Here is a 27,975-nt window from a genome sequence, read left to right as displayed (position 1 = left end):
ATTATATAACCGCTTGCTCCACATAGTTGGCGGGCAGCATGCCGGTCTTGCCCGTACGCTCCACCCGCCCGGTCATCCAGCCCGAGTCAATTGATTCCACCTCAAAGATGACATCCCCCTCACGAAAGCTAACCTCATCCACATCCTGCGCCTCATAATCGTAAATGGCGCGATAGACGCGCTGCAAAAACAAAAGAAGCAACTACTTGAATTTGGATTGCACAGGTGGAAAGTGTCACCTTCTTACCAGATTGCCCTGTCGCGACTGTTTCTCCTGGAGTGCAGCAGTTGGCTGTTGTTGCTGCTGACGCGCATGTTGCTCTTGTTGCTGCATCATTTGCACCTGCTGATAGTATTGCTGTTGCTTTTGGGCCAGCGCCTGATCGGCGCTGCTCAGCGAGCCATAGATGCCATTGGCGGGATCAATGTCCGAGATGGAGCCAATCCGTTTGGGATACACGCTGTTACCTGCCAGAGGAGAAAACAACATTTGTTAGACTTGAGCCGGACGGGGAGCGGGGGACATAGGGACACTGGCAACACTAAGGGGGAGGGACACGCATACGGATACGGACATAGACACGAACAAGATGACGTTGATGCAACATCGAGCTGAGCCATGAACTACCAGCTAGCCTTGCTCTCTAACTACACTTACCCACTCCTGGCGGGCCGCCACGCTGATCGGAGCTGTAGACCAGCGTTGTGCTGGATCTGCCAGTGCTGGGCATCGGTCGGGGTCCATCCGTCAACGGATCATAGTCGGCAATTTTGCCAATGTTGTTGCTGGCGCTGTGCGCGGCACTCACAACAATGGGCATGTGTCCGTTGCTTGCCTGCAACTTGGCGCCCAATGCGTTCTCCGATGGTGTTATGGAGCTATAATTGGATGCCACATACAGTTGCTGCACATTGGTGTTGCTCGGTTGCAACTGTTGCTTGCTTGCTGCCGCATTATTGCTGCTGTGCAGGCTGGCCTGGGAGCGTGTTGGCTGCGGCTGCTGCTGTTGCTGTACATAGCTGAGACTGGCCGGATGCGGATGTGCCAGGATGTTGCCGCCATTATTGTTGTTGCTGATGTTGCTGTTGTTGCTGTGAATGCTGCCGTTGCTTGCATTATTATTCAGCAGGCTGCTGTGCGAGTGTTGTTGCTGCTGCAATTGGTGTTGTTGCTGTTGCTGTTGTTGCTGCTGTTGCAGCTGTAGCTGCTGTTGTTGCTGCTGCAATTGTTGTTGCAGCTGTTGCTGTTGCAGCGCTGCTGCCGCATTCTGACTGTGATCAAACTGATCCGCAGCATTGCCACTGGGATGATGCGAATTATGCAAAATTGCCGAGCGCATCTGATTGTAACTGTTAACCGCCTGCGGCTGCTGTTGCTGCTGTGTGGGCTGCTGTTGCTGTTGCTGTTGTGGTGGCTGCGATGATGCTGTGGGATACAGATGTGAGGCTTGTTTAATGGCATGTTGTTGCTGTTGCTGCTGCTGCTGCTGCAGCAACTGTTGCTGGCGCAGCGCCTGCGGCTGTTGATAGTGTGCGTATGGATCGTGCAACGATTGTTGCTGTTGCAACTGTTGCTGCTGCCTATGATTGTTGCTATGTTGTTGTTGCTGTTGTTGTTGTAGTTGCAGTTGTTGCTGCTGCTGCTGCGATTGTGGTTGTTGTTGTTGGTGGTGTTGGTGTTGATATGTGGGCGTTATGGCCGCCGTGTTGTATTGCTGGTGTTGTATGGGTGGCGGTGGCAGAGTCTGTTGCTGTTGCACATAGTGTTGTTGCTGTTGCTGGTACTGTTGTTGTTGTTGTTGGTGATGTTGCTGTTGTTGCAGTGTTGCTGGCGGTATGGGCGAGGCTGTGGGTGCATATTGCGAGAATTGTTCAGCTGCCAATTGCTCAGAGAAATATTCCGATTCATCTTTTTTGAAGAACGTTTTTGTTTTTGTTTTGTTCCCAGAGTTAGTGTTAGATATTTGTGAGTGTTGTACAAGTGTTGTGTAACGTTGTTAGGTTAACGGTAGTTCAGAAAGCAACACATATTATGAGCGTAGTGTTTGTTGTTGTTGTAGTTGATGAATGAGGCAACAAAATGATAAACACAAATCCATAACGAAAACGAAAACGAAAAAAACAAACGAAAAAACAATCAGTATTAATGACAAAATGCGTTCGATGCGTGTGTGTGTGTGTCTGTGTGTGTTAGAGAGGGGGAAAATTGGCGACATATGGCAAAGGCACAATGGTGCAAAACTGATTTGAATAAAGTTTCTGCTGCGATCAGTGTTGGTAAATGTATGAAAAGTGTATTTTTTTCGTTGCTTGATTGATGTGTGTTGATTGATTAAATATTTATAAGATAAGAATTAGACACCAACACAAAATACGCCATGCACCACTGTGCTAACGCATTACGCTTAAATAGACATACTTAATGATTACTTAATCAGTTTATAGTCACATACTCAATGCATGTGATACGACGGCAATTGCAATGAATGATTATAGCACGTATAACGATAATACACACACAAATTAAGTTACAATGAGAGAGAGAGATAGATAGACAGAGAGCGAGAGAAGAGAGGAAAGAGAGAGAGAGAGAGAGAGTTGGAAAATTGGCTACTCACTGCTGCTGTCGGAGACTTCTGCCGAGCCACGCTGCTTCTCCATGGCTGCCTTCTTCTCCAGATCGCCGTGATATGCCACATTCGATATGTGCTTCGTGTTTTGCTTGATTCGCAGCGTTTCCGGGTCATCTGCCACCTGTGACCGAAAGAGACAGAGAGAGAGAGTGAGAGAGATGTGAATTAATTTGATTATGATGATAATAATTACACACTGACAAACTGACCTGTGTAAATTTGCCTTTGGCCTTCTCAAAGTCAGCATGGTATTTCACATTCGATTGGATTTTCGTATTTTCCGCGATGCGCTTCAGTTCAGGCGTATCCGCAATTGCCGTTGCCTTGGCCTTGGGTATGTGACTGCAATGGGTACAACAGCAAACAGAATATGATAGAGGAATTTATAAAAAATAATACATACTACTACTACTACTACGACTACTACTAAATGTATAAAATATGAAAAGCTGGCCAAAAAGTCAGCATAGAGTTCAAGTTGCCGCCGGTCAATGTATTTTTTTTTTTTGTGACGGTATGTTGCAAATTTCCATTGCTGCAGCACATTGCGGAAACACCAGCAATGAAAGTCTACTCTTGTTGTGGGAGGAGTCACAGTTGCCTGCCTTGCTGCTTGCCTGCCTTGGGGGGTCACAGTCAGTCAGCATATCATGTAACGCATATTCTTCGGCTCGACGACGTCTTTAGTTTCACCTCTGAACTCTCTTCAACTGGACATCCCTCCCTATCCCTATCCGCAACCCCCTCTTGCTATTGGTTGCGTCAATTAAAAGTGTATTTGATTTTGCTTTTAAGATTTCAAAAGACCAACGGCGAATAACGGTTAACGTTAGCAGTATGTGAATAATGCGGCTCAAAGGCGCAGCGAAATGCAATTTTCGACCACAAAACCAAAGAAGAGTTTTGCGGCATTGATTTTAATTCTAGCAGCATTTATTTCGTGCTTGACAAGAAAATGCATTGGTTTATATAGCGGTGTTGCAAAGTATTTTACAACTTAAAATCATAGAGCAGAGTCTAAAAGTAGCACATATTAAAAGCTATATAGGTTTATATATCTGTGTTGGCAAATGTGCTAAAACTTAAAATCAGTGTAAGCATAGTCTAAAAGTAGCTTAAGAACAATGCACGTGTAGTGTTCACAAATGTCTTAATGAACATGGGCAATCTTTGCAATGTGCTTACAACTTAAATTGAATTTATGTTGTCCCCCCTTCATAACATAAATCAACATTTCAAATACGACAAAAACCAATAAAAAATATAAATTCATTCAAAAATTAACAAGAAACTCGCTTATCAAACTCAATTATCTGGTTATGTGTATGTACAAAAAAAAAACCAATAAGGAAATTTATTGATAAGCAAACAATACCAAGAAAATGCAATACTCTGCTATGATTAATGCTCCCCAATAGACTAATACATCAATTTAATTATGGCGAAAACAGAGCAAACCAAAGTCAAATAAACCTGCTATATTTTTTTTCATGAAATACTCACACACACACACACACACACACACATGCGATATTTCTTTTCATTGTGTGTGTGTGTGTGTTTGTTTATGTTGTCGAGCATTTTAACCTATCAGTTGGCTAATCGATCGATTGATTGCAACTCGCGATGCCAGCAACTGATAACCACAGCAACAGCAGCAACAACAACAGCTGCTTGCTAAAGGTTGATAAACCCATCGCTGTTGGCCAGTTCTTTGCTCCAGTGCCGACACACACCCCACCCAACCACACCGCCCCCCTTCCGTTTTCATGGTGTAATTGTAATTGTGCACAACTAAATTGGCTTATAGAATATTTATGCAGAAATAATCGAGCACAGCTGTCGCAAAACATTTCAAGCGCAAGTGGAGGGAGGAGAGGTGCTGCTGGGTAACAATTGTTTAAACGTGTTATAAATAAATGTGCACATGTGCACAAATTCCATTGTAGCTTAGTTAGTTTAAAGAGAGACAGAGAGAGAGAGGGAGTGCGAAAGCAAACCCTTCCCATTCCAATCTGTGGTCAGCATAAGTGCAGGCAATGAGATGCTTTGGTGGGGGGTTGTGGGTGGTGCAGTGGCACAAGGCCGTTTAATGACCAATGACCAGGCCCCGCTCATGCATGTAGGTCTGTTATTGTTATATTGCTGCTGCAGTTGCTGTTGCTGTTGTTGTTGCTGGTTTTGCTTTAACAAAGGCAAAGCAGCGCATTGCTGTTGTTGCTGGCACATATTGCTGCTGCTGCTATTGCTGTTGTTGTTGCTGTTAGCTGACAATGATGACATAACAATGCTTAAGCGCCAGCGGCGGCATTGGCCAGCCAAAGCAGCAGCGGATGTCTCGGCACGTTCCCAATAGATCAACAACAGCAGCAGCAGCAACAACAGGCTACGGCAGCAACACGCACGCCAGCAACAGTAACCACACCAGCTGCTGTGCGTGACATGCAACTATTGTTGTTGTTCTTGCTGTTCTTGTTTACGCTGCTTTACTTTTTACTATCAAAGAATTTTAATTTATCTGTAAACAATATACACCCAGTAACAACAACAACACCAGCAACAACAAGAACAACAACAACAACAACAATAGCAGCAACCAGAGCAACTGACGCAGCGCAGAGCAAACACAGTTTTGTTGCTGTTGTTGTCATTGTCTTTTAATATCCTGTAAACAACGTTTGTTTACAAGGCATGATGATGATGATATATGTATGTTGATATATGCAGGTTATGTACTCTGTGCAACTGGCGTAACCAGTTTTGAAATGTATACCCAACCAAATCAATCAAAGCAATATCGACAAACAAATCAAAGCACTGCCGATAAGTTTACAAAAATGCTTTGTTAGTTTAAAAAAAAGGAAAGAAAGAAGTGCTACAAAGCTGCTTCAAATGTTATTTTATGTTCTTTTAATTGCTGATATAGACATGAGTATAAACATAATAAAAAATAAACATATTATAAAATAAATACTTAAGCAGATGTTAATGGTCTTTAACAACAAGAAATTAAAGCATTGTTTTTACTAATGAAATACTAAGCATACTATTTAAATTAAGAAATAAAATTATAACTATAAAAAACATGTTGTTCACAATATATCAAACTATAATATAGATGGGAATATGCTTTTTTCTTATTTTGTGAAGCTTTCATTAGCTAAAATACGTAATCAATCTTTGGATACTTTAACTGTTTATTTTATGGCATTCAATGCAATTTATTGGCAACTATTAAAAATACTTATACTAAATACGGAGCATCTGTTAAGTCTTTCAAGCTGTAGTCATGCAGCAGTTGCATGCCACATTGTGTGCTGTTCATAAGTTTAACGTAAATTGTTGTGGATGAGGGGGAACTGGATACCAAGCGAAGCTATCCCGCAAATAAATATGTATATACGTATGTGTGCGTGTGTTTGTGTGTCAGTCTGTAAACTAGACAAGAGGAGGAGCTGCTGACCAACAAACAAATAACCCACCCAAAACCGGGAGCATGAATGGGGAAGCTTAAAAACGGTACATTCATTGATGTCAACATTTTGTTGCATGTGATTTGTGGAATTTGCATGTGACAAGCCTTTTGTTGGTTAACTTTTTGCGCATTGGATCAATGGCCATAGAGCAAGGGGGAGGCTGGGCGTGTGATATGACAGGACATTGATAAGGCAGCTTACAAGGGATATGAGGAAATTAAACAAACTTGTCTTAAAAAAGACAAAAAAAAAGAGAATACATAATGATAATGATATAATGAGATAATGACACGAATTGTGCCTTTTGTGTCAAATTATTTAATTAACTTGTAATTAAAAGTGTCAAAACTGCATTAAAGGAAGTTAACATTTTAATTATTTTCATGCAATTGCCAATTTCCGGCCAAATACGAAATTTCCATTAAAGCGAGAGGAGCAAGTGAAAACTTGACTGAGGCATTTTCCAACCAAAAATCTATTTGGCATCCACTTTTAAATGTTCGTTCAGAGAGCGAAGAGCACATAAATTCGAAACGAAATGCGATTAAAGGCTCAAATAGATATTGGCACATAATCAGCTCACCATAAGCAGAATATGTTCGAAAAATTCGAAGTTTGAGCTTCATTAACCGGATTTTCGATGGCTCAATGAGTGTGTCGATGCTTAAAATTCCATACGCAAAAGCAGTTAAATGAGCCATGTGGGCAGAGGGGAGCATTGAGGAGGGCGGAGGCGGGCGGAGGCGGGCGGGTAACATTATAGATTGTGGGGCACTGGGTGACACTCCCAGCTTATTGTTTGCCCTGAAAACTGGGCGGGAATCGGGTTCTCTAATTTCTGGTGTTTAGCATAAAAAGAGGCAAAGCCAAGTCGCCAACAGCATTATTTCTATTTCTGTTTTTTTTTTTTTTTTGTTTTTGGTAATTGAAAAGGTTTTCTGTTGGCTGCTTTTGTTTTTCTATTGTGGAGGCGGCTTAAGTAATCAAACAGCGACTAATGGGGCACACATATACATATGAATACACACATACATAAATACACACACATGTATATATAAATCTATAGAAAGCCACGGATATTTAAGCCCTCTCTTCCAAATGAAAGTGAACAAAAAAATAAATATATAATGTGCAAAATGACGAGAAGAACTTTCGAATGGAATTGTGGCTGAGGAATGTGGCACAGACACACATCAGGCATTTTGAGGCAAGAATTGAGCACAGTTTTTTTTTTTTATTTATTTCTTCTTTTTGTATTTTGGGCACTGGAGAGGGCATGATCATGGTTCACTGGCTTTTTATGTTAATAAATAAATGTGCAGATGCGCATATAATGCGAACTATATATATATATATATATATATATATACTCGTACATGTATCTGGTATGTGGCTTGTGTCGGTTGTCGGTTGCAAGTGCAGATGTTTTTCCCATCTTGTCTATTTATTTTAGTCGAATGAAACCCAACAACACACAAAATGACTGTAGAAAACGGGGCTAAAAAGAGTAGCCCACATATATAAAATGAAATAAAATAAAATAAATGTAAAAATGGCAACGGACATAAAAACATTGTAAGCAACTCGTTTTCTAGTTCAATTCCAACTAAATGGCAGAACCTGGTAATGCAATGGATACATGAGTTGAATAGGCCTACTTGTGTGTGTGTGTTTGACTGTGACTGTGTGTGTGTGTCAATGTGTGTGTTCCTTTGTCCTGTGCAGGTTTTCCTTCAAGACACAATTAGGTTAGAGAGTTTTCCTCCCATCTCAAAAAGGGAGAAAGTTTGCTTTTAAAGCAACTTTTCTATGCTCGCTGTTAACTTTAACAATGGTGCACAACAAGGAGTCCACACAAACTTCAATTAGCCATCAATCAAAGTTTTAACTATCTGTTATATCCGCTAGGGATAATATATCAGTGGATATAAATAATAAACTATGCCCTCGTTTGCTCCAATAACTTGACTCATCCAATTAAAATCACAATTGCAAGTGGCGCTTCACATGTGGCCAACTATAATTGCATTCCGCCGTCGTCTCTCAACCCCTTTACCCTCTCTCTTAAGTTGTAGACTTCATAATTTATTACAATCCCTATTCCACTGAGGGAACAACTTTTGCTGACCCAAAGTGGCTCAGCAAACTTGCAAGTCAGGCGCACAACTTGAACAAGAAAGAAAGAAATATGGAAGAAAAGTGAGCAAAACTTCTCAAGCAATTATAAAGTCCAACAGGAGAATGGAATAGCAACCGCAGTTGGATTCCAAATCGTAACCGTTACGTGACGTCACGTAAGAGGCAAGCAAATCGGTCCCAAAAGGCTGCCTCAAAATGAGGTGCAAATGAGGCTGATGGGCTGGCTAAAAGGTGTTGACTGACTCTACTGCAGTGAAAGTGGTAAAGCGAAACTCTCCTGCCACGCCCCATTTATGGGTGGCACACATGACATCATCGGGGGCAAAAGAGAGTAGATGGGTAGGAGGGGCGGCCTCTTGGCCACTGCGTCAGAGTGAAGCTAACGGACGCATAACTCAATCCGCATGGAATTTTTATTCCCGCAGCGGTGGCATCCACAATAAATCTGCATTAGGGAGCCTGGTTGTTGCCTCGTTGCTGTCGCCTTGGCTCAAGGCCAACAAATGGCGCACGCACTGCAGTGCCACAAACTGCGAACTGGGAACAGTACACCATGTTGCCACACGACGCACACACAGACACACACCAAAGAGATACAAACCGTTCACAACAAAGCGCAGCTTGTTCCAATGAGCTGTGCAACATTCAAGATAGAACAATAAACATGGGGCGTGGCAGTGGCAGTGGCATTCTTACACCCTACACCCTTTCCCACATCTCACACCCCACACCCCACTATGCACTCTCCACTCTGCACTCTCTCTGTGCGAACTCAACACACACACAGGATGCAGCACGTGCAAATCGCGATTCAAACGGGGTTAAAGTTGCTGCAATGCTGCAGGCCACATTGCAACTGTATTTCTCTCTCCCTCTCGCCCCTCCCCCCTCTCACTCTCTCCCTCTCTCTCTCTGTTTCTTTCTCATTCTGCCAGCCTAAAGTGTCGCCGCATTTCCGCACCTTTGCAAACAGCTGCAATCCAGTTCGTGCTACAACAGCACGTGACAAGTGACAAGCCCGCCCCGCCACCCAATTCCCCCCTCTTCAATCTACCAAACGGACAGCTGTTGCTGCGATTTCCATAGAAAAATAGTCGGTGGATAAAAAGCAAACGCAGTGTGGAGTGGGGTTGTATGGGTGTATTGCTTATCTCAGTTACCGGAGCAGGGCGATAAGATAAACGACGCTAATGAAGATTGTATGAGGGGCACACCAATCAAGGTTAGTATAACTACACTCAGAAAAATGATCACTCTGATTTTGGCGCGAAGGATTTCTAAAATTGAAGTAAACAACAGCAAAATTCTAATATAGCAATCGAGGCAGCAACTTTCATAAATATTTACGGAATTTCAGAAAAGATTTGGTTCTATGAAACTATTGAATCGCTTTAGGCCAAGTTTTTCTAATTTTAAGATTAACTTTTTAATTTTACAACATGTTAATTATTGTTTGATTTTCTTTATTTCAGGATGACTTTTTTTCTGAGTGTAGTCACCACTAAGCGCTGCTCCTCTCTGCAACATGGCAGATCCTCGACAAATTCGAGTGAGTGATTGTTAAGAGTGGGATTTGCTTTGGTTTTTTAGTTTGGTTTCATTTGTGTTTGGTATGCATTGGTTTGGTTTGCTTTGGTTTGGTTCGGTTCTGTTTTATACTTACGCCTCGCAGTATGGCATTTTATTGTAGCCCTTGTAAGTTTTCATATTGAGCGTCATTCCGCATTCTGTGCATTTGAAACACGTTTTGTGCCATGTCTGTAACGGGAAAGAGCAAAACGAGCAAATTGTTAGCAAATTGTTCCAGTTAGCTTAATGGAAATGGAAAAAAAGAAGACGAACCATTTTCTAACAATACCCTGTGACCCATATAAAAGTTGTGCAAATTGTAGACACAATAAGCAGAAGAGACCACATCCGACCCAATACAGTTCAGTTAGTATTAAAAAAAAAAGGGAAACGAAAAAAATATATTTAGCTTATAGACCATTTACAAATTAATCTTGCAAGTCTTGACAGTTTTAAAGAGCATTCCGGAGTCGAGCAGAATCCAAGAATACTTTTCTATAGTTCTTTATAGTTGGTTTTAGTTTTATTGTTTACTCTGCTGTTGTACTTTGCCCTGTTAAATTGGCGCAATGCAACTAAAAAATAAAATAAAACTAAAACCAAGATGAGCATAAAAAACTTGAAAAGATTTTTGGCCTTACGAACTGCTTTCGAGCAGTTGTAGTCACTTATGTTTTCTGCCACTAATTGGTCTGCGGTAGCTAGGGGGAGTAAGATTAGGACGGTGGAGGACTGCGGGGTGTGGGGCGTGGGCGGAAAGACAAATTGCTAGATAAGTGCTTATCACAGAGTTGAAGCCAAAGTTCTCGACTGGACTTTTGTTCGTATTCAAAATCATTACAAAGTTTGCTCAATACCCTATATGGGCAATGCATATCAGAACAATAATGATTAATTATGAAATAAACAACATTGACTTTAAGCAAGTCAGCTTTAAAGTTAGTTAAATATGCTTAAAGCAAATTAACTTTATAAACCGGTTCTATATATATGTGCACTTTGTGATAGCTATCATATCAGTTTGGTTTTATTGATATTGAAGAGGAAGCAAGCAGCTGCAAAAACTGCTACTCAACTGTCTAATTTGTGTGGATTGAATATTCTTGGCAGACAGGTCTCAAGTTTGTTGCAAGCAAGAAGGCAGGCACGGCAATTGTCATTGGCTAGACTGACTGCACACTCAAAGAAAGGCAAGCTCAATTTGTAGCAGGGGCTGTGGCAGCGGCAGAGGCGATGGCAGCAGCGTGTTATGCAAATTTGCGAGTTGTTGCATGCTGCTCGGCTTGGAGGTCAACAAACGATTAACTTGTCTGCGGATTAACGTTAGAGGAGGAGCCGCAGTCGCGAAATATGCGAGAAAAATGCGTTAATTGGTTTCACAGACGACCAGCGGCAGCGGCAGCACAGACATCAACCACAAAAGCGTAGACGCAAACCCCCCTCAGACACAAAAGTGATTCAAGTGAAAGAAATAAAGAGGAAACCAGTTTATTTCAGTCAAAACACACTCTCAATACACTCCAATGTCATCAGCCCCCTTTGGGGTGCTACAAAAGAAAGAAAAGAAAAAAGAAGGCTGAGAGGCAAAAAAAAAAAAAAACAACCACATTCCATCGGCAGAAAACCGTAAGCCACAAGAGTCCGAGAAAAGTTTTTAATAAATCAGCGGATTTAACTTGATTTGTTGATCTGATGACTGAAAACTTTGTAACTGACTTGAAAAGTTAAGACTGCTAAGCGTCGAGGTATTAACAGCGTGTTTTAAATAAACTTTCGAAAGGGAGGTGTTTTCATTAAGTCATCAAATATGTAGGGACTCAAAGAAGATATCTTCGCATATTGTGTAAAAAGGGTATAATGGTTATGAGTAAATTGATGATCCCATAAAGTATATATATTGTTGATCAACAGCTGAGTCGATATATATTTTTCCAGTTTTCTCACTTCATTTAAGCAAACTCGAACAACTGTTTTTACAACTGTATAATAAAGAGAGAATATTAATAGATGGAATAGGCAGATGCAATCTAAATCAAATAAAAATCTTGTTCGTATTATATCAAACTGTATATTTTGAGATCGGTAAGCTGTTGAAACTTTAACGAAAAAAGATCTTTCATCTCTTAAGTGCTGCGTGGCGCATGCGTAATCCGTAGGGAAGTCAAGGAAATAGAGAGAGACAGGCAGAGAGAGAGAGAGAGAGAGAGAGAGAGAGAGAGAGAGAGATAGAGAGAGAGATAGAGAGAGAGAGAGAGAGAGAGAGAGAGAGAGAGAGAGAGAGAGAGAGAGAGAGAGAGAGGGAGAGAGAGAGGGAGAGAGGGAGAGAGAGAGGGAGAGAGAGAGGGAGAGAGAGAGGGAGAGAGAGAGGGAGAGAGAGAGGGACAGAGAGAGGGAGAGAGAGAGGGACAGAGAGAGGGAGCGAGAGAGAGGGAGAGAGAGAGAGAGAGAGAGAGAGAGGGAGAGAGAGAGAGAGAGGGAGAGAGAGAGGGAGAGAGAGAGAGAGAGAGAGAGAGAGAGAGAGAGAGAGAGAGGGAGAGAGAGAGGGAGAGAGAGAGGGAGAGAGAGAGGGAGAGAGAGAGAGGGAGAGAGAGAGGGACAGAGAGAGGGAGAGAGAGAGGGAGAGAGAGAGGGAGAGAGAGAGGGAGAGAGAGAGAGGGAGAGAGAGAGAGGGAGAGAGAGAGGGAGAGGGAGAGAGAGAGAGAGATAGTTCAAAAGACTGTGTTTCACTCATAATCTGGGGCGTTTCCTCATTTTGGCGACTTTGGCTGCACTTTGATGAGCTTTTTGTGATGACTGCATGAAAAATTCAATTTCACTTTTACAACAAAATGCAGTTTGTGAAGGTATGTGTGTGTGCGAGTGTGTGTGTGTGTCGTATGAGGTAATCGTTTTGTTGAGCATGTACCGCATTTAATTTTCTATGCTCGCTTTAACCCACTTTTCATTTGCCGCTCGCTTCTCGACTTGGTTTTCAATTTACGGCTCAATTTCCAAAAAAAAAAATGAAAGAAAAAACCTTTAAGTGTTTTTCTTGTTGTTTTTGCTGCAATTTGGTGTGTTTTTTGTCAACCACGACGAGAGGTGTTAAATTTGCATTCGAATTTGCACGCTTTCAACATTTTAAATGGCTCCACAGGGCGACAATAAAAAACTAACAATTGGCATGAGCCACAACAGACAAACAGACACAGACCCATAAAGCAAACAACCGAATTGTGGCTTGGATTTTGGATTTGAGTTCGAGTTTGGGTTTGCGATTCGAGATTTGGCTGGGTTAAAGCGAATGCGAACACGAACGCAGCTCTCATCGAGACGGATTGGATTACAAGACTCAAGCGACCAGTAAAATTACAAATGAGTGCAGCAACAACAACAACAACAACGAACAGAAACAACAATGGTGAAATGAACACGAACCAACAACACTGAAATGGTAACAAAACCAATTCTATTTATAAGCCCAGATACATAAAGTGTGAAATGATTTTGCGGCTTCGATGAGTTTGGCTTCAAGTATAAACAAACTAAACAAAGGCCGGAAAGAGTTGTATAAAAAAGATTCTTAGAGATCATAAAGGTCGAAAATATCTTCGTGAATCTACAAGTTAGTAAAGAGTTAAGCTGTGTGTAAGTCAAGTTATGAGCCAAGAAATGACGTTGGAGAAAACTTTATGGTGCTTAGGGTTCGATTAGATTATTTTTTGTAGTCAAAATATACTTCAACTAAAAAGTTTACAAAGTTGTTCTTCTTCTTAAGAAAGAATTGAAAAAATCTGCAAGTCAAATGTAAAATTAGCTAAATTATCAAGTGTGTAAAAACACAATCTACATATGGAGAAAGTAGGTATATTACACCCAAAAAAACATAACAAAAAAACTCAACGCATTTCACTTTAATCTCTACAGAATACTGAAAAGATATTTCAAAGCATTTCTCTTTCAACTTTTTGCGTGGAAACACAAATCACTTTCTAATAGCGCAATTCACACGTGCAAAAACGTGGAATGCAATTCTGACAACTCGGCAATGTGGCATGTAGCATATGGACATCATCTGTGTGCATCTGAGTTAGACAATGCACCAAGTGAATGCCAAAGAAAGGAAACTATATATCAAATGTTAAATGTTCAATGTTGGTTTTTAGTGAATCCAATTTAAATAGCAGACAGGCGGGCAGCCAGCCATAATTTTAGACTCTGTGTGTGTGTCTGTGGAGTGCACATCAGCGTCATTAAAAACTGCAGAGATTGAGGTGGGGTGGAGCAGCAGTTGGAGAAGTGGAGCATACTTGTGCGACCCACGTGTTTTAGCTGTTTGTAAGCGAAACCCACTTGCGCTGACAGCTGCTCAACATGATGCCGATGCTCATGATAATGATGATGACGATGGAGAGTTGTTGATGATGATGATACAGATAATCGTTGGTAGGCGTGTATGTGTGTGTGAATGCACACACATGATTATGATACGGGAGCAGCATCAACAGCAGCTGATGAGGCGGAAGTGAAAGCGACGGACGCAGAACTCAACTACTTCCTTTACTTCCCCTACACACACACACACACATACACAACACACACACATGCTGCTGCTGAGAATGTTACACATGCAACTCAAACACAAAACACACACAACTCGCTGCAACTCAAATTCGAAACTTGCATGCACAAAAAAAGATAACCGTTTTTGGCAGCTTCCTCAAAAAACGTGGGTTGCATTTCTTGTTGTTGTTGTTTTCGTAGTTGTTGCTGCGAACATGGTGCGGGTTGCTCCAAAAGTACGCCAAATTAAGTTCAAGTTTGCTGCGTCGCGTTTTGGTCAATTTAACACGACTTCCTCTCCCTCGGCTCTTTAGGCCCCCTCTTCCCTACTGTTTACAACTCATTCAATGTCTGCGCCCACCTCTGAAAGAGTGCTCAGGTTTTTAGGCATATATTTTGCACGCTCTGTTTCATTCTCAACAGTTTGCAATTGTTGTTGGTTTTTTGGCTGTCAGTGCTGTACAACAGCAGTGGGTTTGCAGAACTTTGTCATTAACTTTGCTATATGGTTTGTGAAGATATAATCTTAAGCGCGTTGAAAAGTTGTGTGAAAAGCTTTGAAATAAATTATTAAACTTATCTTGTTTTGTGAGATTAAAGAATAATAGTATAAATATTCAGTGAGATAATTTGTACATACAGTATATATATATAATCTCTATAATATATTTTATTTATTTAAAAGATGTTTAGACTTATTCCTATTCATATTTATTTTATCTCAAACATCTGTGTTTTTTCTGGTGAATGGCTTTAAATAAGGGTATTCAGCGCATTAACATTTCGTTTGTCTGCCTTTTGTCATGTTTGCTATCTGTTCAACATTTGCATTTGCATTTCGGGTGTACGCAGCAATAAGTAATCCACTGATGGTTGGGGTCAAGGTGGTTCGCTCGCTGTGTGTTAATTCAATTGGCAATGCCTTAAATGGTAATAAGAATCATGTGTGCGGTGTTGAGTCACCTTTATGTCATACATAAGATACCTGATCGCCTTAACAGCAACAGCAGCAACAACAACAACAGAAACCTATTTGCCAACACTGTTCGATTGCGATTACGTGTTGGATGCCCCGTTACAGCAATCCAAGTGTCGCCGCCTTCCTCCGTTTCTCCCGCTCCGCTCTGCTCAGTTTGCTGGCCTTTAATGGCTGGTCGCCGATCGCTGGTCGCCCCATGTATGAAGCAACAATACAACAAAAGCAGCCTATCTCTAGCTATAGCAAAAGCTCTCTCCCTCCCTCTCTCTCTCTCTCACACACGTGCACACATATGGCGCACATACATAACATAATTGTCATTATCAGCTGCTGCTGATGAGCGTTAAGTAAGCCGCAAATAGTTTTAATTATTGCTCCACTGACGTGACTGGACTGTTAAAGTAGTGGGAAATTGTGTGTTTGTGTTTTTTTGTCCCAGCTTGGTAATAATTAAATGTTTAAACAATGTTGTCAACTGATTACCCACTCTTTCTCCCTCTCTCTCTCTCTCTTTCACTCTTGCTCATTAGTTTTCTTATGCAATTCTCGGCTTATAGTTGTTTTACTTTTGTTTTTCATTAATTTCACACGCCAGCGACGCAAAGGGGCTGGGGTAAATGGGGTAGGCAGTCTATTGGTTGATTCGTTAGCTGTAACTGTATCTATATTTGTACGATCTTCATATATATGTATATCGTCAAGCGATCGACAAGTTTATAATTTGTTTGCCGCTTTCGTTGTTTTCAATTTCATTTAATTGACTTTTTATTTCCTCGTTCCTAATTAAAATCATTTTGTCTAGGCGAGAGAGAGAGAGAGAGAGAGAGGCAGAGAGTGAGGGAGATAGCAAGTGGGGTGTCACATAAATAAATAACTTGTCCGTTGCCCAATAGAGACTCAAGTGACTAAAAGTGACTTACTGAATCGACTCTCTGCCAGTGACTTGAATGGAAATTGCTTTGTTCGAGAGCTAAACTGGAACTGCTCTCCAGTCTGAGTAGTTTTGCAATTATTACACGTTCAGATTTGCTATTGCTGTTGCTTTTGTGTATCTGCACAATCAAAACTACAGTTGGCTACAGCATGACGTAATCTCGGGCATCGTACACAATCGCATTCGCACACGCCTCGGAAATTAGATACTCAAAACTCTCGAAATACACAACAGAAACACAGACAGATTGACGGACAGACGGTAGCAGAGAAAGAGAACGTTAAATATGCACATGTATGTTTAGTGATAAACAACAAATGAACAAAATCAGAGTAACTGAGTTCACATAATTTATCTGCAAAATGATATATTGGAATGCAATGCCATACACACGCACACACACACACATACACGCGATACACACACTGGAATTTGACATTCGCGGAATGGTGAGATCAGAGATCAGATTGATTGCTTAAACGTTGGCAGTTTTATTGCGAAATCAAACGTATTTATCTGATTACGTCAATTGAGGAACAGGGATGGTTAAAAATTTCCACAGCCCCAACTTTGTCAAAATTAATGACATTTTTAAGAACCATAGCTGTTTGATCATAGTTTGATCTCTATATTAATACTCCATCCAAAGTTGAAACGCGATTTTAACTCGATTTAAGTTTAAGCTTTCCACACCGTCAACAAGCAGACTTTAAAAAACTATGATTTTATGATCATGGCTTTGATCTCTAGTTTAGTTCTACAAAAGTTAGCTCAAAGTCAATCCGATTCAATTATTTTGCATTCCTTAATACCCCTTATATCTCTCCATCGTTATCTCTCCCACTTTGATTTGTTGATCATATTTCTTTCATTTTCAACATTTTGTATACAAGACCATTTGCGCTACTTCAAAAACACTTCTTTCCCGCGAAGAACCCACACATCGATCCTTAGTATTTGCATATGTTTCTGACAGATACAAAAATAATGTTTGTTGTGGATGACTGCTCCCAAATTAACAATAACAACAACAAAAGCAAAGATCGATTAGCAGCCGACGGTTCTGCTTATTCAAAATCGACGCATTTTGCACGTTTTGCAGTCAAAACAGATACGCTTATTGTGTATGCCAGATAATTTGTTTATTAATTTTATTATTGCACCCATCCCCATCGTCTCTTTATGCTACTCGCCAAAAAAAACAGCGGCCACCAACTGAGGCGGTGATGACGGCGGCAGCTGCTGTCTTTTCGACTGCTTTGCTCCACACTCCACCGTATCTCGTATTTGTATCTTTTGCGCACATATTTATTTATTTGAGTCAACAATACTAAAAGAAAAAAAAAGCAAGCACGCATTACATCAACAACCTCCTCAACCTAAGCGAGGCGAGCAAATTGAGTGAGTGACTCACGCCGAAGCAATGCGAAGCAAGCCAAGCTGCTGGAGGCGACCCTGTCACAGTGAGCTGAACCAGCTGCAGAACAACCCTGCCTGCAACTGGGCACATGGACTGTGCTGGAGTTGTTTTTTTTTTTCTTTTTCTGTTCGTCTTTTATCTAGTAGCTCTCTCATTTGTTGTTGCTTTGCATGCTGGCATAAAATACGTACGCATCGTGGAAACGGGTCGAATAGAGTAAATCATGATGAGTGTGTAGCTGACTATGGCATAAGTGTTTTTTTTTTTCATCTTTCATCTTTCTTAGTTTTTCTATACTCATAACGGTAACTCCAGTTAAAAGATACATAACAGCATTTAAGCAACGATGGACGGGTTAGCCCCCCTCACCAACAGGCCAGGGCAACTTGTCAGCCTCAGCCTCAACATCAGCATCGTCATCATCATCATTATTATCATTGGAATTGGTGTCGATGATGTTGTTGCTGTTATTGTTGTTTTATGTAAATGGTCAAGTCAAACGTTTCTCTCAATTCTTCCCAGATTGGAGTGCTGGCCAGACAATGAAAATATCTTCCTACTGTTTTCCGTTCAGTGTCTCCCGCTGCTGTTCAATTCTTTTAACAAACCACCAACCGCTTGGCCCACATTGAATGGTTTTTTAGAATTTGTTTCTGCTGTTGTTGTCCAACAACTAGCAAAACAAAGCCATCAGCAATGTGAAATTTTGGTCATTCTTATTTTTTGTGTGCTTTTCTTCCAGCTGCTTGCTTTTTTTCTGAGTGCTGCTGCTGTTTGACTGTGTTTGGCGCTTTGAAGTGCATTGTGCAAAAGTTTTGACAATTGAAATTGGGCGTCGCATTCTTGTTTAATGCCCAAATTGGGTGCACAAGTGTATTTTGAAATGCATTTTGCTGGAGCACAGAATACAGAGTGAAATTTGAAAGACTTATTTGTACTTCAATTGAAGTGTTTGTTTTCGGAGCTGTGACTTGATTTTTTTTCTTGAAATGTCTTCCCCTAAGGATTTTTATACAATTGTCAAGCAAAAGAAGAGCACTGAGTACACTTAACAACACTTATGATATCGAAACTCTTGTTAGCTATTATCGCTGTCATGGCATCAATACTTTTTACTTATCAATTCGCGCTGAACATTTCCAAGCTCTCTTCCTCTTTCCCTCTCACTATATATCTTTTGAAAAATTTGCAAAGGCAATCGACGCATAAAAACGGGACTTGTGGCTGTCTATGTGTGTGTGTGTGTGTGCAAGCTGCGCTCATCAATTTGTCGCTATACACCTCTATATGCTTGCTCTCTCTCTCTCTCTCTCTCTTATGCTCTCACTCCAACTCTAGTCAATTAGCAAAGTCAATAGTATAAACCCTCTCGCTCCCCTCTCCTTTCCATTACCCAGCAAACTTCGCTGCTTTTTGCATTTTGTTTGTTTAATTTATAAACGCTCATAAGCTCACTGGTCGAAAGGAACAGGAAGAGAGCGTGACGTAGAAGAGGTGCAGGAGTTGAAAGGAGGGAGGGGGAGTTGCCATCACAACTTGTCACTTGTGATAAAGTTTTATTTGAATTCGCATAGTCTAAACTTCCAGCTGCACGCACACATAAACACAAATGCTGATATATATATATGTATGTCTGCATGTGTGTATATAAATATAATCCAAAGTCCGATTGCAAATGTGCATGCAATAACAGTTAGGCAACTTCCATGTAAATATGCATGTGTGTGTTTGTGTTTATGTGTTTGCATCTTGTGGGAGTTTTGTCATTGTGCTTTGTATATGTGATTTGCGTAGGGCGGTGGTAAGCGCAAATTAAATTAGTTGCCGTTGCTTCAGGTCACAGCCTGCTAATGGATAATAGAAGTGCTGCTGCATAACAGAGAAGAAGAAGAGGCGTTTAGCAGAAACATCTTAGAAACCTGCAAATTAGCTTAAAGCTTCTCAAACTTTTACACATGATGCTCTGTTAATATTTGAACAAAGATAGAAGAGGAACGGGGAGGGGAATTGCGGTGCACAGACACAATGAGAAAACTTTTGAATTTGGAGCACAATGCGGCTGAAAACTAATGTGGAGCAGCAGCTGCTCTTGCGACTGTCTCTGGAATGTTTCTTGTGAGACTGTGAGGGGAGGAGAACAGAGAGGTGAGACGGCAGAGTTTGAATAATGTACGAGATTTGCAAAGCTATGATACCAAAAAAAAAAAACGAAAGAAAAGAAAGAGAAAAACAAAAGATAGAAGAAAAACCGAATTCGAGACGATTAATTTTTGCTGATGAAGTGACAAATGGCAGAATGAGGAGGGAGACGAAGAGCAAACGGAGGGAGGCGAAGACAAAAACTGGAGCAAAGCAAACACCAAAAGCGCCGATATCTAAAAGCTGAATTTCATGATTCAGCTGTAGAGAGAAAAAGATGTAATAGGAAAAGGACTGGAGTCTGGTTGAGAGAGGGGGGAGCAGCGAGAAAGCTCTCAAGTGATGGACAGCAGCAGCAGCAGCGAGTCGAGAGTCAAGCAACCACTTGAACCGAACAGAGCCACAAAGAGCTGGCAATGCCCTTCTTGTTGGACTCGATTAAGCATTTATTTATATGCATAATGTGTGTCCACACTTGAAAATAAAATAAATAAATATCCCTATTGAGTTGAAAAAATTCTGGTCTTTTTATAAAAAAAAAACGGACATATTTTTCTCGCAGTGTACATGTATCTGTACATATACATACAGTTTAAACAAATTGCTTGGAAAATCAGAAATAGTTGAGGTCTCTTAAAGATGTCGTACTTAGACACTTTCCCAATCTATTTATATTTTTTTCTCGCAGTGTATATGCATATGCATGTGCATGCGGCTATAAATACAGCTCTCCAGTAATATTGTGATGGTTCCCCGGGGAAGGGGGGAGATCAATTGGATGATGACGCGAGCAAGTCATGCAAATGCTTCAACAAATAAAAGAGCCGCAGCAGCAAAGGGTCGCCAGGGTTGCCACTTTACACGATCGTTTCACACACCCCTCCCCCCACCCCCTATATCCATCACAGCTTCAAGTGCTCACTTCACCCTCCTTTGCCCTATCAGAGTTAATAAAGATCAATTGAATTTAAACAAAGAAATAGGGGGAAAAGAAAGAGAGGTCAAATGAAATAAATGCATCGAAAACGACGACGACGATCGACGACAATTGCGTTTTTCCCAGTCCGTCGCCCCCTCCGAAAAATGGGAGTGGCATAACAAATTACAGGCAAATGCGCATTAACATAAATTCTACAACAAAAGCAATGCGAGGGGGCTGGAAGAGGGGCGAAAACAATTAAAAGACGACAGAAGAAATGACAGGAAACAAGAGGGGAAAACTTCAAGTCGAGGAGGAATCTGCGTAACTAAAAAGAAAGAAAATTGAAAGACAAAGCCAATGAATGCATTGACGAAGAGAAAAAGAGGCGCCTTGTGTAAACTGAACTGAACCAAACTGACCCACATATCAATGGCCGGAAACAGAAAGACAGGCAGACAGTCAAACAGGTAGCCAAAATATGTATTAGAGACAAACACAACTCTTCATCATTTTTGATCATTAGTCAAACTCCGACTACAACAAAAATGTGTGCAACAACAAATATAACAACAATGGGCAGTATTTATAATTGAGGGAAAGCCCCCAAAATCCCAAGGCAAATAATAACTGCGGCTGCTGCCCAAACAATTTTTGTGGCCCCAAAGCTTTTGCTCAGCAGCAATTTCAACTTCGACTTCTTGTTTTGGGCATTCTTTCTTTTTTTTTCATTTTTAATACACATTTTCAATGCAAAAATTGGGACAAGCAAAGCAAAACAAATCCAAGCAAAGAAGTCGGCAACGCAAAAAATAAAAAAGAGAAGTACAAAACAGAAAAAATAAGTAGATAGAAAATTTGGCTGGCAATGCTCAAAAAATGTGCACATGCATATGTGTGTGTGTGTGTGGTATATTTCCAATTCATACAGTGGCGAAAAAATAATAGCACAACTCTCACAAGAAACTAAATTTTATGAAAAAGGAAGAAAATTAATGAATAAAATAGAAGCAAGTGGTCAGTAAAAGTTACTGAAACAACAAAAATACATTGCAAAAGGATTGTTTTGCTTTTTTCATTCGTAAGTAAAATTGTGGAAGTGGTGCTATTATCTTTGAATGCCAATGGCATTGTTATTTTCAATGCTGTCTTCAACTGCTTTGCACAAAATGTATATTTTATTTCACATTTTGCTCAAGAAACAAATAAATCTAATGGAAATTTCGCATGACAGCCCTCAAAACAAGTTAATTGTTACCAATTTACCAACTGTTAGTAAAGAGTACACAAACTTCGTTTTAGAAAACAATTATTGTGCTTTTGGCAGCCTAAGCCGAAATTGCCTTTTTTTCGTTTTGTCAGGCTAAAATTTGGCCACAAAAGTAGTTTCACAAATGCCAACTAATTAGTGATGCAAAGTAAAACCCCAAGAAGAAGATACAAACATATTGGAGCATAACTGATGAGCTCAAAATGCTTTGGAAAGTGAGCTTTGAAAGATGAAAGAAAAAAAACAAAGCAAGGCGGCAGCAAATATTACGGTAAAAGCTGAGAAACAATACCAAAATTGCATAAGCCGCAAAAAGTTCTCACAGCAGCAGCAGCAGACAAAAGCACGAGAAAGAGACAAATGCAAACATGATGTGTGCGAAAGGAAAGGAAATTGAAGATAAGCAGATGCAAACCAGCGATAAGTCAAAGTCGGCGTCAGCGACGTCAACTTTACGCTATCGCCGTTTGACCACTTTTATTTTCATGCCTGAATTGTTTATGGAATATTGCAGCGCCCTCTGGCAACGAGTGGTGGAGAACGACAGCACTCAGAAATGGATTGTCATGCAAAAGTGAACTTCGCCTTTGAGAGAGAGTCGTCGAGTCGAGGAGAGCTTAGTAAAGAGTGGACGATAAAATAAATAAAAACTATTGTCGCAGTCATTGTGTGTGACTGTTGTTGTTTTTATTGTTGTTATTTTGTCGCTGCCAACAAGAGCAATGCATTATTCTTCTTCAGCTTCTTTTTCTTGCTGCTGCTGTAAAGTTCGAAAGCGGAAACAATTTTCAAGTGTCGCCCCGCAACCAAAGCAATTCTTGAGTTTCAGTGTCGTGTCGTGTCACGATAATAAATTGTACATTGCCATTTGACTTAAGATGAGTTGAAAAGCACGTGCCAAAAAAAAGTTTTGATTTGGCTAAACAGAATGAATAAAAAGATGAAAATGAATGAATGAAAAATACGCAATAAATAAATTGTATATTTAATATACGTCTTAGCTGCGTTTAACGCGAGTTAAAAACCATAAGTCCAAAAAAGCCAAAAGCACAAAGTTAATTTAGTTTAAGCTGCAAATGAATGAATGACAAATACACAAAATACCAATTAAGGTAAACTTAAATTACATGCTTAATATACGTGTTAGCTCAGCTAACGTGCAACAATTTAATATAATGTATTATTTGCTAAACTAAAGCTCAGATTCAGAAAGAGTTAAAGTTTCAAGGAGTAGAATTATTACAAATTACTTTAATCAGATCTGGCAACGCTGCAAAGATCGCTTGCTTTTATTTATTCACTCAGCTTTAAGACAGTAATTTATCTTTCATATTCCATAAAAATCGAGCTCTTTCCCATATCAAAAAAAAAAAAAAAAACTAATCACAGTGACAGAAACTAAAATCGCAAACTGTTATTTGTCTTTTTTATTTGCTTGAAGTTTGTCGCTAAAGTCATTTGTCATGAGATGGCTGTGGATTTGTCGTCGTCGTTGCAAAAATTAAAACATTCAAATAAAGCGACAGGCCAAAAAGTGTGCCACGACAGCGACAACAACAGCAAGAAGAGATATGCATTTCCAGGCGGCCGTTAAAAGTGCCAAACGGAGTTGCAAATGCGAGGACGATGCTTGGATTTGACGCTTCGCTTGGTTGACTGTCCCTCTCCCCTCCCCTCCCCCCTCTAACCAATGTTTTAGCTAACTGTCGACTCGTGCTCCGCTGCACGAATTGGCCAAAAAAAGAAGAAAAAATGTAAAGCGCTCGCTGCTTCCGGGCTGACAACAACACAAAGAGGTCATTTACTTTCGTTGCTTGCGAGCGACCATAAAATAATCGTCGTCTCAGCCAACAACAACAAAACTCGCACATTCGTGAATTTGCCAAATAAAAAAACGTCAGATAAATAAAAGGAAATTGGCAACAGCAGCAAACAGCAGCAGCTAACAGCTGCAACGACGGCGACATCGACGTCAACGGCGACAAGTTGAATCAAGTTTTACTATCAAAAATCGATTAACAAAGCGCCGGCAGCGACGCGTGCTGCGCTGCATTAACGGCATTGTTCCAAAAAAGTATTGCGCTCACATTAACACAAGACAAAGTTTTCCAGTGTGCACATAAAGATAATTGGTATAAAATGCCCGTTTATTGCCCCTGTCACGACGAATATATCGATTTCTATATCTGGATAGATTTCAACAACAAAAGTTGTGCACTCGTCACTTGGCTGAAAAGTCGCATTTAAATAACAAATAAACAGTTATCTTTTAGATTCAGATTCTCGATATGCACAGCAAAAGTTAGTTTTTCATTTCCATTGAATTCCAATGGAATTTAAATTGTTGTGAAATTCTCATGCAAAAAATAAAAACAAAGATGCGTCATTAAATTACAGTTTTTCTCGCAAAACAATTTTCATTCTTTGATAAATAATAGTCATGCTTTGTTGGTCAATGAATCAGTTTTTGTTATCTATATTCTTATGAAATATTGAATTGTTAATAATAGTAATAATAATCAGTATGCAGTAGTCATAATCTAATAATCAGCAAAAATAAAGAAAACAAAATAAAAATGTTGCATTAAACCAATGCTTCTGCTTCTTGTTTGTTGTCAAATCTTTCAGTTTGTATTCCCAAGTTTCAACTTCCAAGTTTCCAATAGGCGCATTTTGCATATTTTATAACTGACTTCCACATTTCGTAGACTTTAAATAGTTTCCATTACTCCACAGCTAAATTTAAACAGAGCAAGAGGAAGAGCGAGCAAGAGAGAGAGAGAGAGAGAGCATCTTGACTATAATTAGACAAACGCTTAAAACACGCAGACGTGTGCAGAAGGTGGAGGGAGGCATTGGAAGTGATGTTGAGCACGTATGTGTGCGTGTGTGTGTGTGGCATGTATGCTGATAGTTGAAGCTGATTACAACAAGACTTTCCCAATGGAATTTGACGAGTGTTGGAATAATGGAATTGTCTCAATGTTTGTTTGTCTCTCTCAGCAGACGCAGTTATCTGTCTGTGTTTAACATATATTCACACACACACACACATATATATATATATATATATATATACATTTACACCTACCTAAACTATTTTTAGTAAAAAAAATGCTTGAGTTGGGCTTCAGCTCTGCTCAGAAATAGATACAATTGCGAATGACAGCAAAAAAATAAATAAACGAAAAACAAACAAAAGCAAAAGCTCAGCTCAGACAAAAGGACGGTCAATAAAAATAAACTGGAATTAAGCATAAACCAATAAGCACAAGAAGAAAGCGACAACGCATCTGTGTGTGAGTGAGCAAATGCGTATGTGTGAGAGCGAGAGCGAATGCGAAACTGGTATCGAAAATATGCCGCTCAAGGTCAGTCAACGGATTGCTTGTTGTGCTTTTTTTTACGTATAAAATTATTGAGATCAAAAGCTGCGCTGTAAGTTTCGACGTCGACGTCAGCGTCACAGCTGCCATACGCAAAATTTACGCAAATTGGCGCACACAAAAGAAGAGAGTAGAAGCAGAAGGCAGAATAACGGAACGGAAGCAACGGCGACGCAAATTAAAAGCAATTTTCAATTTCCTGAGTGTGGCGAAAATTTAAAAATTTGTTGCGAGCAGCAAACACCCACACACACAACACACGCAGACGTATGAAATTTGTGTGCCGTTATTTAGTTGAACTGAATTCCAAGAAGCAAATTAAAGCTGCGCAGTCGCAACGACAAACAAGCCGAACGACTTTTTTTTAATGCAAGCAATTATTAAAAAAAAAAGAAACAAAGCGCCCACAACAACAAAGACAGGCCACGAATTGCGTAGGATAATAAACACAGAGAGAGGGAGAAACAACAAACAAGGGACGAGAGCAAACGCTACGCATGATCAATGCGAACGAGAGGGAGAAAGAGAGAGGGAGAGCGTAGGCTAGATAGGCGTCTCGCTCTAACGCGCGCATACAACAAGTGCGAAGCAGCGGCATAAAACAAAGGAGCAACAAAATTGAAAAAAGAGATCCCAATACACACAACAAATGCTGCATAATTTTGGCTTATAGTGGAAAAGTTATTCATATAAAAGTTTGTTAAACTCACCTTGTCCAGACATTTGAGCTCCTCGATGGGATAAACCACCTTCTGGCAACGCGCACAGGTTTTATTCATTTTGCTGCTGTTGCTGATTCTGCTCTGCTTCTTCTTTTGCTTGGGGATTAGGGACACACACACAGACTTTTATTTGTAATATTTGGAATTTTGCAACACTTTGAAACAGTCGAATTTTAATAATTTTGCATAGCGATCGGCAGCCTAAAACAGCTTAAGAATTTGAAATTATTGTTGGGTTGAAATGTGTGTGGCCGATTTAAACATTAAACAAACACTTCAAGGCTGCTAAGATTTGAATAAATCTATATATATAACTGGTTTGCTGTCGCCTTTTTCAACACACACACAAACACTTTTTTTCACCAATTGCAAAGCGGGCAAAACTTTTAAATATTCAACTGTTTAGCGACGAATCCGATTTTAAGCGACGCGCGCACCAATCCAACTGGGAGCAAGGAAAACACACACACAGGCAACGAATGCTGTTGCTTGTATGCAACAACAACAATTGATGGCAACGCGTATTTTTACGAATTATTTGAGTTGACTTTGGTTGAATGAAACAATTTTTAGTACACGCTGCGCACCCGCATAGAAACGTCCGTACTCCGCGGTAACAACAACAATAATGACACACACCATAGACTGTGTTAAGACGTGTTGGGGCTTGGGCGCATGTTATGCTCAAATGGTGATGTTAATCATCGTACAGTGTTGCAAAGCATTACATTGCTATCGATAGCACATATGCCGGCATGCACAGGGTGTGCTTGGCCAATAAAAAACACCCCACTTTTTGGTATCCTTGGAGTTTTTTTTGTGTCCATTTCGTGCTTTGTGGGCGTATATACAAATAAGCATAAAATCCACTCAAATCGCACATTTAAAAAGCTAAATAAACGACCAAAGGCAGCTAATAGTGTCACAAGTATTCTGTGCAAAGTCGACGACGAAATTTAACGTTAATTAAAAGCAATAAATTAAATTTTCAATTGCACGATTAAATACTCAATTGTCTAGCAGAAAAGCATCCTTTTTTTTTTGCATGGCCAAGCACTAAAATAAGCTAACAAATATAAATAACGAAAATATAAAATTAAAAAAACAAGCAAAAAAAAGAAGGTACGCAGCTTATTGATTATTCAAGGCTGAAGCTGTGCGACGTAAGAATGCAGCATACTAAAAGGCGTCGCTTCGTGTGATTCAAGACGCCAAAAAGTAGGCAAAATAAATAGACACGCACATACATACATTCGCCGATTGAAAAATCGATAATCTTGACGTGAGTATTTGTAATGCCGCCGGCTGATATCGATCACAACAACAACAACAACAAAAGTGAGAGAAGCTACAACCGTTATAGTAAATAAGCACCCAAGAAAGAGATTGAGAAAAGCAGCTGGAAGGTGTGTAAATAAAGATTCAACGCTTACGCTCAAATGTCAAAAGTCAACGTGGAAGGACAACAACGGTGCATGCTGTAGAAGTAGTAGAGTTGTTGGTAACCACCCTGTGTCGCTGTGCACTGCAACCGGTTTAAAAATACGATACAACCTTCCTCCCCATTTTGGTTGAAGCTGCCCTTGTTCAGAGGCAGCAAAGCAGAGGCGCAGCCATTCGACGTTATACGAATGCCAATCCGTTCATAATAGCAACAATGCAAACGCTGCGCAAAAAAACGAGTCCTTGTAAATGTAAGTACAACCATTGATTGCACAATATTTTTCTTTCGATAGCACTGCAACGCTGCCAGGGATTGCATGACGAACGTGTTTGATCGTTGCTAGATCGTTTAACTGACAGCTGCTGCGCCGGCGTCGCGGCGTCGCTGCTGTTGTCGGCAGGTG

The 27,975-nt window shown here is 40.3% G+C and overlaps 1 protein-coding gene across 4 annotated transcripts; it reads right to left on the bottom strand.

The window, feature by feature from the left end:
* Nucleotide 1: 1 nt before the first annotated feature.
* Nucleotides 2–26,761, bottom strand: LOC6558063 (LIM and SH3 domain protein Lasp). 4 transcript variants are annotated; one of them, XM_032743081.2, is made up of 7 exons: nucleotides 26,117–26,761; nucleotides 9,912–10,006; nucleotides 2,843–2,975; nucleotides 2,619–2,754; nucleotides 659–1,846; nucleotides 248–468; nucleotides 2–181 (listed from the first exon to the last, which is right to left on the bottom strand). In XM_032743081.2, the coding sequence occupies exons 1-7, from the start codon at nucleotides 26,183–26,185 to the stop codon at nucleotides 2–4; spliced, it is 2,022 nt and encodes a 673-aa protein (XP_032598972.2). In that variant the 5' UTR covers nucleotides 26,186–26,761. The 4 variants fall into 4 exon arrangements, with proteins under 4 accessions (XP_032598972.2, XP_001984039.2, XP_032598977.2 ...); XM_001984003.3 differs by having other exon boundaries at nucleotides 659–1,909; nucleotides 26,117–26,759; XM_032743086.2 differs by having other exon boundaries at nucleotides 659–1,426; nucleotides 26,117–26,758.
* Between the last annotated feature and the right edge of the window lie 1,214 nt (nucleotides 26,762–27,975).

Source organism: Drosophila grimshawi, unplaced genomic scaffold, assembly GCF_018153295.1.
Source record: "Drosophila grimshawi isolate 15287-2541.00 unplaced genomic scaffold, ASM1815329v1 contig_44, whole genome shotgun sequence".
NCBI lineage: Eukaryota > Metazoa > Arthropoda > Insecta > Diptera > Drosophilidae > Drosophila > Drosophila grimshawi.
The sequence above is the reverse complement of the archived record's forward strand: the minus strand, read 5'-3'. Positions and strand labels throughout refer to the sequence as shown.